Below are 13,289 nucleotides of genomic sequence, written 5' to 3' on the forward strand. Positions count from 1 at the left end.
TTAGTTCAAGCAAAATCACAAATGGAAGGGTAGAGTGTGGTGGAAATAATCTTTTGAGGTGTGTCTATTTCAATGCCAGGAGTATTGTGGGGAAGGCAGATGAGCTGAAGGCGTGGATAGACACGTGGAAATATGACATTATAGCCATTAGTGAAACTTGGCTACAGGAGGGGCAGGACTGGCAGCTCAATGTTCCAGGGTTCCAATGTTTCAGGCGGGATAGAGGCAGAGGGATAAAAGGTGGGGGGGGTGGCATTGTTGGTCAGGGAAAATGTTACAGTGGTACTCAGGCAGGATAGATTAGGGAGCTTGTCTACAGAGGTCCTTTGGGTGGAGCTGAGAAACAAGAAAGGTATGACCACATTAATGGGGTTGTATTATAGACCACCCAATAGTCAGCGAGAATTGGAGGAACAAATCAGCGGAGAGATAGTTGACAACTGCAAGAAACACAAAGTTGTGATAGTAGGAGATTTTAATTTTCCACATATAGATTGGGACTCGCATACTGTTAAAGGTTTAGACGGGGTAGAGTTTGTAAAATGTGTTCAGGAGAATTTTCTACATCAGTATATAGAGGTGCCAACTAGAGAGGATGCGATATTGGATCTCCTATTGGGAAATGAGTTAGGGCAGGTGATGGATGTGAGTGTGAGGGAACACTTTGGATCCAGTGATCATAATGCCATTAGTTTCAACCTGATCGTGGACAAGGATAGATCTGGTCCTCGGGTTGAAGTTCTGAACTGGAAAAAGGCTAAATTTGATGAAATGAGAAGGGATCTGGGAAGTGTGGATTGGCACAGGCTGTTCTCTGGTAAGGATGTAAATGGAAAGTGGGAAGCCTCAAAGGAGAAATTTTGAGAGTGCAGAGTTTGTATGTTCCTGTCAGGATTAAAGGCAAACTAAATAGGAATAAGGAACCTTGGTTCTCGAGGGAGATTGTAACACTGATTAAGAGGAAGAGAGAGTTGTATGAAATGTACAGGCAGCAAGGAACAGATCAGATGCTCGAGGAGTATAAAAAGTGCAAGAAGCTACTTAAGAGGGAGATCAGGAGGGCTAAAAGTAGACATGAGGTTGCTTTGGCAGACAGAGTGAAGGAAAATCCAAAGAGCTTCTATAGGTATGTTAGGAGCAAAAGGATAGTGAGGGATAAAATTGGTCCTCTTGAAGACCAGAGTGGTAGACTGTGTATGGAACCAAAAGAGATGGGGGAGATACTAAATGTTTTTTTTGCATCCGTGTTTACTGAGGAAACGGGCATGGAGTCTACGGAAATAGGACAAACAGGTAGGGAGGTCATGGAACCGTTACAGATTAAAGGGGAGGAGGTGCTCGCTGTCTTGAGGCAAATCAGAGTGGATAAATCCCCAGGACCGGACAGGGTATTCCCACGGACCTTGAGGGAAGCTAGTGTTGAACTTGCAGGGGCCCTGGCAGACATATTTAAAATGTCAGTATTCACGGGGGAGGTGCGGGATGATTGGAGGGTGGCTCATGTTGTTCCGTTGTTTAAAAAAGGTTCCAAAAGAAATCCGGGAAATTATAGGCCAGTAAGTTTGACGTCAGTGGTGGGCAAGTTATTGGAAGGTGTGACAAGGGATAGGATCTACAAATATTTGAATAGACAGGGACTTTTATTAGGGAGAGTCAACATGGCTTTGTGCGTGGTAGGTCATGTTTGACCAATCTATTAGAGTTTTTCGAGGAGGTTACCAGGAAAGTGGATGAAGGGAAGGCAGTAGATGTTGTCTACCTGGATTTCAGCAAGGCCTTTGACAAGGTCCCTCATGGGAGGTTAGTTAGGAAGGTTCAGTCGCTAGGTATACATGGGGAGGTAGTAAATTAGATTAGACACTGGCTCAATGGAAGAACAGTAAGAAGTCTCACAACACCAGGTTAAAGTCCAACAGGTTTATTTGGTAGCAAATACCATAAGCTTTCGGAGCAATGCTCCTTCGTCAGATGGAGTGGTCTCTGTTCTCAAACAGGGCACAGACACAGAAATCAAATTACAGAATACTGATTAGAATGCAAATCTCTACAGCCAGCCAGGTCTTAAATGCACAGACAATGTGGGTGGAGGGAGCATTCAACACAGGTTAAAGAGATGTGTATTGTCTCCAGACAGTACAGCTTGTGAAATTGTGCAAGTCCAGGAATCAAGCTGTGGGGGTTACTGATAATGTGACATAAATCCAACATCCCGGTTTAGACCGTCCTCATGTGTGCGAAACTTGGCTATCAGTTTCTGCTCAGTGACTCTGCGCTGTCGTGTGTCGTGAAGGCCGCCTTGGAGAACGCTTACCTGAAGATCCAAGGCTGAATGCCCGTGACTGCTGAAGTGCTCCCCCACACTTCAGCAGTCACGGGCATTCAGCCTTGGATCTTCAGGTAAGCGTTCTCCAAGGCGGCCTTCACGACACACGACAGCGCAGAGTCACTGAGCAGAAACTGATAGCCAAGTTCCGCACACATGAGGACGGTCTAAACCAGGATGTTGGATTTATGTCACATTATCAGTAACCCCCACAGCTTGATTCCTGGACTTGCACAATTTCACAAGCTGTACTGTCTGGAGACAATACACATCTCTTTAACCTGTGTTGAATGCTCCCTCCACCCACATTGTCTGTGCATTTAAGACCTGGCTGGCTGTAGAGATTTGCATTCTAATCAGTATTCTGTAATTTGATTTCTGTGTCTGTGCCCTGTTTGAGAACAGAGACCACTCCATCTGACGAAGGAGCATTGCTCCAAAAGCTTATGGTATTTGCTACCAAATAAACCTGTTGGACTTTAACCTGGTGTTGTGAGACTTCTTACTGTGCTTACCCCAGTCCAACGCCGGCATCGCCACATCAATGGAAGAAGCCAGAGAGTGGTTGGGAGGATTGCTTCTCTGAGTGGAGGCCTGTGACTAGTGGTGTGCCGCAGGGATCGGTGTTGGGTCCATTGTTGTTTGTCATCTATATCAATGATCTGGATGATAATGTGGTAAATTGGATCAGCAAATTTGCTGATGATACAAAGATTGGAGGTGTAGTGGACAGTGAGGAAGGTTTTCAAAGCTTGCAAAGGGATTTGGACCAACTAGAAAAATGAGCTCAAAAATGGCAAATGGAATTTAACGCAGACAAGTATGAGATATTGCACTTTGGAAGGACAAACCAAAGTAGAACGTACAAGGTAAATGGTAGGACTCTGAAGAGTGCAGTTGAACAGAGGGATCTGGGAATACAGGTACAGAATTCCCTAAAAGTGACGTCACAGGTGGATCGGGTCGTAAAGAGTGCCTTTGGTACATTGGCCTTTATAAATCGGAGTATCGAGTATAAAAGTTGGAGTGTCATGGTAAGGTTATATAAGGCATTGGTGAGGCCGAATTTGGAGTATTGTGTACAGTTTTGGTCACCTAGTTACAGGAAGGATGTAAATAAGGTTGAAAGAGTGCAGAGAAGGTTCACAAGGATGTTGCCGGGACTTGAGAAGCTGAGTTACAGAGAGAGATTGAATAGGTTGGGACTTTATTCCCTGGAGCGTAGAAGATTGAGGGGAGATTTGATAGAGGTGTATAAGATTTTGATGGGTATAGATAGAGTGAATGCAAGCAGGCTTTTTTCGCTGAGGCTAGGGGAGAAAAACACCAGAGGGATGGGTTAAGGGTGAAAGGAGAAAAGTTTAAAGGGAATATTAGGGGGGACTTCATCACGCAGAGAGTGGTGGGAGTATGGAATGAGCTGTCGGATAAAGTGGTAAATGCAGGGTCATTTTTAACATTTTAAGAAAAACTTGGACGGGTTCATGGATGAGAGGGGTGTGGAGGGATATGGTCCAAGTGCAGGTCAGTGGGACTAGGCAAAAAATGGTTCGGCACAGACGAGAAGGGCCTAAAGGCCTGTTTCTGAGCTGTAATTTTCTATGGTTCTATAAGCAATATGTCAACTATCTCCTAGCTACTTCTTTCAAGACCCTAGGATGAAGTACTTCTGGACTGAGGATTTGTCGGTCTGCCACCCCAATAATTTGCTCATACCACTTCCCTGGTGACAGGAATTTTCCTCCCTCCCTTCCATTTCCAGATTTACAGCTGTTTCTGGAATATTACTTGTATCCTCTGTAGTGAAGACAAATGCAAAGTACCTGTTCAATTCCCTAGTTTCCATTCTCAGTTCCCCAGACGCACTTTCTGTAGGACCAATGCTCACTTTGTTAACTCTTTAAATATCTGTAGAAACTCTTGGTACCGATCTTTATATTTCTGGCTATCCATCTCTTGTACTCAATTTTTTCCTTCCTTATTAATCTATTTATCATTCAGTATAACTTTTGGTAATTAATGACATGACTTCATAGCTGAATACAACAAACATTGATTGCACTGAAAACAAGTTAAAGTGTCACCAAATTCACCTGAATTTATATAAATCTGTGCCTTGTGCGTTATGTACTTTTGGCGAAGTGCTAAATTTCTACTTTTATTCACCTGAATTTATATAAATCTGTGCCTTGTGCGTTATGTACTTTTGGCGAAGTGCTAAATTTCTACTTTTATTCTCTCATTGCTCTTAAGGAACACGTAGCCATGATTGAAGATAAAGGCCCAAGAGTTAGTGACTACTTTGTAGTTGCAGGACTAACTGACACATCTACACCGTTGGAGCAAGAAATCTCAGAGACTAAGTCAGCAGGACCAAAAGCACCAATAACAGATCTTGCTGTGATAATCAAATCAGCTGGAGAAAATGTTCCTGAAGGTTACACTTGCATTGAGAACACCCCTACAGGACTTCAGGCAAACTTGAATTTTGGAAGCTTGAAAAGTCCAGAAATGCATCTTTGCTACAAAAGAGGGCGGGAGAAACCACCTCTCATTGATATTGGGTAAGTTATTTTATATTTGCAAATCATCTTCTGCTGAGAGGTGGTGCAGGGATAAGGAAATAACATTTGACTCCAATATAATTACTTTAGACTGCAACTATGTAGTTATTGGCGGACAAGTGGTTTTGTGAAGAGGTGGTCGTGTCTCACTAACTTGATCGAGTTTTTTGAGGAAGTGATGAAGATGATTGATGAGGGTAGGGCAGTGGATGTTATCTACATGGACTTCAGTAAGGCCTTTGGCAAAGTCCCTCATGGCAGACTGGTGCAGAAGGTGAAGTCACATGGGATCAGAGGTGAACTGGCAAGATGGATGCAGAACTGGCTCGGTCACAGAAGACAGAGGGTAGCAGTGGAAGGGTGAATTTCTGAATGGAGGGATGTGACAAGTGGCGTTCCTCAGGGATCAGTGCTGGGACCTTTGCTGTTTGCAATATATATATAAATGATTTGGAGGAAAATGTAACTGGTTTGATTAGTAAGTTTGCAGGTGACACAAAGGTTGGTGGATTTGCGGATAGTGATGAGGACCATCAGAGGATACAGCAGGATATAGATCGGTTGGAGACTTGGGTGGAGAGTTAGCAGATGGAGTTGAATCTGGACAAATGTGAGGTAATGTATTTTGGAAGGTCTAATACAGATAGGAAATATACAGTAAATAGCAGAACTCTTAAGACTATTGATAGGCAGAGGGATCTAGGAGTACAGGTACACAGGTCACTGAAAGTGGCAATGCAGGTGGAGAAGGTAGTCAAGAAGGCATACGGCATGCTTGCCTTCATTCGCCAGGGCATTGAGTTTAAAAATTGGCAAGTCATGTTGCAGCTTTATAGAACCTTAGTTAGGTCGCATTTGGAATATAGTGTTCAATTCTGGTCGCCCCACTACCAGAAAGATGTGGAGGCTTTGGAGAGGGTACAGAAAAGATTTACCAGGATGTTGCCTGACATGGAGGACATTAGCTGTGAGGAGAGGTTGGAGAAACTTGGTTTGTTCTCACTGGAATGAAGGAGGTTGAGGGGCGAACTGATAGAAGTCTACAAGATTGAGGGGCATGGACAGAATGGATAGTCAGAAGCTTCTTCCGAGGATAGAAGAATCAATTACTAGGGAGCACAGGTTTAAGGTGCGAGGGGCAAGGTTTAAAGGAGATGTACGAGGCAAGTTTTTTAACAGAGGATGGTGGGTGCCTGGAACTCACTGCTGGGAGAGGTCGTGGAAGCAGATACGATGGTGACTTTTAAGGGGCGTCTTGGCAAATACGTGAATGGGATGGGAATAGAGGGATATGGTCTCCAGGAGGGTAGGGGGCTTTAATTCAGTCAGGCAGCATGGTAGGTGCAGGCTAGGAGGGCCGAAGGGTCTGTTCCTGTGCTGTAATTTTCTTTGTTCGTTGTTCATTAATGCAGTTCTTTTCAGCCAGCTAATTTTTTTTATTTCATTGTTCAAGTTCTGGAGACATAGATTCTGATTCAAGGTGTGCAGGTTTGTGCTGGTTTCTGTGATCCAACTGCAGTCGCACAATATGATGGGCCAGTTGCCCCGCTTGATTTGCTTCTCTTCAGGTCTTGGTCTCGATTAACTGCCACTTGAAATGCGCTTTGGAGGGCAAATACGTTTGACAGGGAGATGTAACTGAATCTGGGCTGTGCTGTCAAGTCACAGTACAAGCAACTGTTTCCAATGTCAATGTTATGGGATGTCACATCACCCAGTTTGAATTTTAAGTGTACTTTATCTGCTATATTTCTGTTTTTTTGGAAACTGAGAAAGAACCAATATATACTTTTTTTCCAAAAAATACATTTCAGCTTGCCATACTCACATAGGAGCCATTATAATTCCTGGCTTATTTTTGCCTCAAAACCTAGAACTACAGATCTTGTAGATCATTGCATCTGTTTGCATAGTCCAGCCTTGGTAGTGCAGTTTATGTAGTGCAGTGTGTGAAGTACCAAAGTGCACAGAGGTTTGGTCCCCTGATTAAAGTTTAAATTCACTTGACCAAATTATCCTCTGAGCTTCCAAATGTTATTGAAGACTTGGGAGCTCAAATGTTTAAACAAACTTCAGGAAATGAGCCTGCTTTTGTTGGAGAATGTTGGTGCTGGAGGTACATGAAATAAAACATGCTCTTTAAATGCTATGAAACATCTCATGATGACAGCAGACTATTTGATATTGACCCAGAGCTAAACTGGAGAATACCAATCTAAAATTCACCAACCTCAAATTTAAGCAGAGCATATGCATATGCATCAAAAAGACCATCGGTGAAAGACTTAAGGGGCCCCAATTTTTCTGGACTGTACTGGGTGTCAAGCCAAGAAAAACATGAAAGCAAATATATGTATCTATATCATCTTGACTAGTTTGAAAATTAAAACAAAATATGATGGACAAAGGCTTTACACTGATTGAACCCATGACTGGGGACTGCTCACTTAAGGAATTTCTAGCCTTTAGAAAAGCCACAGCAACCTCACTATGTCTAGAGGTGCTAATGCCACTTGTGACTGCAGAAATCAAATTCTAAGGAAATGCAAAAGACCCCTTTACCTTTCTGAAGCGAAGCCCTGGGCAACAAACTGTCTGTGAGGACAAAACTTGTGGTAAACTGATGAATGGATGAAACATTAACCACCTCAAGAATCCTAATCAGGAATATACATCCTTTGCCCAAACCAAAGGGAAGAGGTGGGAGTTATGTCACCTGACCCTCCCCAAACTGCTGGAACCTGTAATATTGCTTTGTGAAGTTGAAGGAGGCAGTCAGCCATCTTCTGTCAACCTAAGAGCAGCAGAATCAGAGCTCTGTCATCAGAGCTCTGTCCTGATTTAAATTATCTGACCCTCATCTACACTGCTTTGTACTAGTGCCGACAAAAAGACTAATTCATCCCTACATGCTACTCCCATCATGGAAGTCAGCACTACTGGGAAGGTGGATTACTTTGCATCAGTTTCAGCCAGCTAACTTCTCTAAAAGAATACACTATTTGACTTTTGATTCTGGACTCGCATGAAACAATAGGTCTTACTTTGTCTTTGGTCTTTGCGCTGCAGCTCTTTCTTTCCCTTATTTCCCTTATATTGTATGAATGTAAAAAGGGAGGAACGTTGCAAGCTCTATTCTTGTGTTTAGAGTGCGTCAAATAAACTAACCTATGACTTTGCAGTGGAGTTATTCTTAGAGAATTGGGCCACTCCAAAACTGAGAGGCTTGGGAAAAATACGCTACCGTGTCTCGACAGACGGGTGGAAATCAAGCCTGTTTTAAATTAACTCAGTAATAAGTCTCACAACACCAGGTTAAAGTCCAACAGGTTTATTTGGCAGTAGTTTTCGGAGTCTCGGGCTCCTTCATCAGGTGACTCCCCCTCCTGCCCATAACATGGGGCAGAAGTTGCATCAGGTTTGTTCCAGTTTCTTCTGCTGATCTGTGATGAGGATTCCCTGTTTGTTACAGAGTCAGAGTCATAGAGGTTTACAGCATGGAAATATCCTCTTCGGCCCAACTTGTCCATGCCTCCCCTGTTTTTTAACCCCAAGCTAGTCCCAATTGTCCATGTTTGGCCCATATCCCTCTATACGTATCTTACCCATGTAACTGTCTAAATGCTTTTTAAAAGACAAAATTGTACCCGCTTCTATTACTACCTCTGGCAGCTTGTTCCAGACACTCACCACCCTCTGAAAAGATTGCCCCTCTGGACCCTTTTGTATCTGTCCCCTCTCACCTTAAACCTATGCCCTCTAGTTTTAGACTCCTCTACCTTTGGGAAAAGTTATTGACTATCTAGCTGATCTATGCCCCTCATTATTTTGTAGACCTCTTGAAGATCACCCCAAAGCCTCCTATGCTCCAGAGAAAAAAAGTCCCAGTCTATCCAGCCTCTCCTTCTAACTCAAATCATCATTTCCTGGTAGCATCCTAGTAAATCTTTTCTGCACTCTTTCTAGTTTAATATCCTTTCTGTAACAGGGTGACCAGAACTGTGCACAGTATTCCAAGTGTGGCCTTACCAATGTATTGTCCAACTTCAACAAGATGTCCCAATTCCTGTATTCAATGTTCCGACCAATGAAACCAAGCATGCCGAATGCCGCCTTCAGCACTCTGTCTACCTGTGACTCCACTTTCAAGGAGCTATGAACATGTGCCCCTAGATCCCTTTGTTCTGTAACTCTCCCCAATGCCCGACCATTAACTGAGTAAATCCTGCCCTGGTTCGATCGACCAAAATGCATCCCCTCACATTTATCCAAATTAAACTCCATCTGCCATTTATCAGCCCACTGGCACAATTGATCAAGATCCCATTGCAATCTTAGATAACCTTCTTCACTGTCCATTATGCCACCAATCTTGGTGTCATCTGCAAACTTACTAACCATCCAAATCATGAATATAGATGACAAATAACTATGAACCCAGCATCGATCCCTGAGGCACACCACTGGTCACAGGCCTCCAGTTTGAAAAACAACTCTCTGCAACCACCCTCTCTGTCTTTTGTCATCAAGCCAATTTTGTATCCATTTGGCTACCTCAACCTGGATCCCCTGAGATTTAACCTTGTGCAACAACCTACCATGTGGTACCTTGTCAAAGGCCTTACTAAAGTCCATGTAGAGAACACCAACGGCATTGTCCTCATCTACCTTTATTGGTTATCCCTTCAAAAAAACTCAATCAAATTTGAGACATGATTTTACACTCTGAAAGCCATGCTGTCCCTAATCAGTCCTTGCGTCTCTAAATGCCTGTAGATCCTGTCTGTCAAAATACCTTCTAACAACTTACCCACTTCAGATGTGAGGCTCACCAGCCTGTAGTTCTCAGGCTTTTCCCTGCAGCTCTTAAACAAAGGCATAACATTTGCCACCCTCCAATCTTCAGGCACCTCACCTGTGACTATCGGTGATGCAAATATCTCTGCTAGGGGACCTGCAACTTCCTCCCTAGTCTCCCACAGTATCCTGGGATACACTTCGTCAGGTCCCAGGGATTTATCTACCTTGATGCACTTTAAGACTTCCAGCACCACCACCTCTGTAATATGTACACTCCTCAAGACATCACTATTTATTTCCCCAAGTTCTCTAACATTCATGCTTTTCTCAACAGTGAATACTGATGAGGAAATATTCATTTAGGATCTTGCCCATCTCTTGTGGAGACTACCTAGATGACCTTATTAATCCTTAAGAGGTCCTATTCTCTTCCCAGTTACTCTCTTGCCCTTTATGTATTTGTCGAAGCTCTTTGGATTCTCCTTTGCCTTATCTGCCAAAACCATCTCGTGTCCTCTTTTTGCCCTCCTGATTTCTCTCTTAACTCTACTCCTACATCCCCATACTCTTCAAGGGATCCACTTGATCCCAGCTGCCTATGCATGTCATGTGCCTCCTTCTTGACCAGGGCCTCAATATCCTGAGTCATCCAAGATTTCCTACTTCTAGCAGCTTTGCCCATCACTCTAAGAGGAATGTGCTTACCCTGAACCCTGGTTAACACACTTTTGAAAGACGTCCCCTTGTCTTCCCACAGACTCCCCCAATTGTTCACAGTCTATTTCTACAGTTCATAAGCAACTTGAATGCAGCGTCATCTATTGTTTGCCATTTGGGATTGATGCGGTATCTTTTTTGTATTAGATTTTCATCAACATTTTCTGGGAACTTTCAGGCCAGCATGTTAACTTTATTTCAAAAGAAAATTCAAGTGTGTAGGACATGGATTAAAGCCAGTGTTAGTTAGATTGCAAATAATAGGGGGGGCTGTCACAGACTTTGCTTGGATTATAACCCAGGCAGTCGCTATTTGACCTCTGTAGGGAGATCTTGCCATTGAGCAAATAGCAGCAGAAAGACACCTGTTCCTCATCTACATTGTACACCACTGAAACATTCAAATTTGTACTAAATCAGCTGAATGTGCCTTCTTCCATTATGGAAATCAATGAATGCAATAAAGAGTTCCTCATGTCATCAGCATTATTCTTGGATTTGTGCAATAACTAAGACCATAATGGATATTCCTTTGGAAGGTTGAAAGCCACACCATCTTTGGGAGGATTTCCTCAGTCACAGGAAGTAGAGTATTCAGGAGAATGTGTGTCAGGACCTTTCCCTACTATGGACAAGAAAGAAATACCTCATTGTAAGGTTTATCTCCTTTTTTGATAGTTGCAATTGCCGCATTCCCAAAGTTGGGTTGGTATTCTCTTTCCTTCCAAATCTGTCAGGTGAGTGCATAGCTTCTAATATTTTCCTTGTGACAGATGTTGGGCTAACTGGCCTGAAGCTCCTGCTTTCCTACTCCCTCTCTTTTTTGAATAAAGGAGTTGTATTAGCTATTTTCCAATCTAATGGATCCTTCCATAAATCTAGGGAATTTTAGAAAATTAAAACCAAAGCATCAACTATCTGACATGCCACTTCTTTTAAAACCATCAGGACTTGGGGATTTGTCAGCCTGCAGCTCCAACAATTTAAGTGCTACTTCCCTGGAGATAATTTTCTGCGTTCCTCCTCCCCTTTCAATTCCTGATTTACAGCTGTTTCTGGGATGTTAGAGTGAAGACCGATGCAAAATATCTGTTAATTTCATCTGCCAGCTCCTTATTTTCCATTATTAACTCCCTGAGCTCGCTCACTGTAGCACCAGCGCTCACTTGATTTGATTTATTGTCACATAGAAGCCCCACAGTGCAGAAGAGGCCATTTGGCCCATTAAGCTTGCACTGACAATTTCCACACAGACAATCACCGAAGGCCGGAATTGAACCCGGGTCCCTGGCACTGAGGCAACAGTGCTGGCCACTGTGCCACCCTGTTGTGTAGGGCGCATTGATGTACTGGGATACAGTGAAAAGTATTGTTTCTTGTGTGCTATACATGCAAAACATACTGTTCATAGAGTATATAGGGGAAAAGGAAAGGAGAGGGTGCAGAATCTGGCATTACTGGCATAGCTAGGGTGTAGAGAAAGATCAACCTAATATAAGGTAGGCCTGTTCAGAAGTCTGGTGGCAGCAAGGAAGAAGCTGCTCTTGAGTCAGTTGGTATGTGATCTCAGACATTCGTATCTTTTTCCTGGTGGAAGAGAGTATGTCTGGACTGCATGGGGTCCATGAACTTGGGTCATCTCTCTCTCTTATATTAACACCATTATTAATCAATCGTCACCCCTCCACCTCTCCCTAGCTCCCTGTCCTTCCTGAATGTCATTTACCTGTCAATATTCGGGTCCCAATCTGTCATCCTGTAGCCATGCCTCTGTAATGGCTATCAAATTGTACTTGTGTTTGTGTTCTTTTTTTTTTAATCAGTGCTCCGTGCATTCAGATTCAGACTCTCTAGTTTTGTCTGTTTGGCATTTTTGTAACCTTTAGAGGCTTGCATGAGATGAGAGCTGAGGGCTATATGTGGCATCAACTGGAGAGTTAGAATTAGATGAAGAGAATTTGTCCATGGCCTGTGCTCCATCAAGGAGTGAAAAGGTTGAGCAGAAACAACCTTGCACAATGCTGCACTCTTAGCTTTGTATCTCTCTATCACTTCCTGTCATCGTCTGCTTATCATTTCCCATATTAATACTTTCCTTTCTTGTCTTGTTTCTATGCTTTCATATAACGTAAATCGCCAAATTTGGCCCCTTGTCCCGATTTGTTTAGGTTAAAACCCTTTTCTACTCCTCTAGTTATACAGCTTGCTCATACACATGTTGCAGCATGTTTTAGGTGTAAACTGTCCGAAAAATACAGATCCCATTTGCCTCAATACTGGTGCTAGTATCCCACAAACCGAAACTCACTTTTCCCAACCTTTGAGCCATGCGTTCATTCTTAGTTTCCCTGTGCTAAATGCACATGGCTTGAGGTTCTGCTTAATTTGGTGTCTAGCTCCTCATACTGGCTATGTAGAACTCTTCCGTAGTTCTAACTGTCGTAGTACCTGCATGGACTATGACTGGGGCTCTTGAGCTGCGCAAACTGGGTGCGTTTGTCCTGGATCACACTGGCATCCAGGAGCTCCCACATGTTGCAGTTGTGACGCATGGCCTGTCCTTCTTTCCTTTAATGTGTCTTCATTAACTATAATTATTTTACTCAATTCATTATTTTGTGTGTGTATATATTAAAATATTGCCACCAGTTTCAAATCAAATAAAAATCAAGTTTTTTTTAAACACCTTGGGAGAAGAATAGACCATAACCACTTATCAAATACTCACCAAACAACTGGCGTCTACCCCTTTGTAGGGCATGAACCAATTCCTAAAGGGGGAAAAGGTTAGAAAAGGCAAAAGCAATGGAGCACCAGCTTCTGCTTCTTAACTAACTCCTTTATCGCCAACTGCAGCACGGTGTTCAAGATCATACACTGTGCCT

The 13,289-nt window shown here is 43.0% G+C and overlaps 1 protein-coding gene across 7 annotated transcripts in view; it reads left to right on the forward strand.

The window, feature by feature from the left end:
• dennd4c (DENN/MADD domain containing 4C) overlaps positions 1 to 13,289 on the forward strand; it is a 209,926-nt gene that overhangs the window by 39,799 nt on the left and 156,838 nt on the right. For 6 of the 7 annotated variants that reach the window (XM_078214260.1, XM_078214262.1, XM_078214259.1 and 3 more), the window contains exon 2: positions 4,577 to 4,887. The exons of the other annotated variant lie outside the window; for it this stretch is intronic. In XM_078214260.1, the coding sequence (XP_078070386.1) occupies positions 4,589 to 4,887 (299 nt within the window). In that variant the 5' untranslated portion in view covers positions 4,577 to 4,588. The remainder of the gene's footprint in view (positions 1 to 4,576; positions 4,888 to 13,289) is intronic. 7 annotated transcript variants of the gene reach the window in all.

This window comes from Mustelus asterias, chromosome 6, assembly GCF_964213995.1.
Source record: "Mustelus asterias chromosome 6, sMusAst1.hap1.1, whole genome shotgun sequence".
NCBI classification, from domain to species: Eukaryota; Metazoa; Chordata; class Chondrichthyes; order Carcharhiniformes; family Triakidae; genus Mustelus; species Mustelus asterias.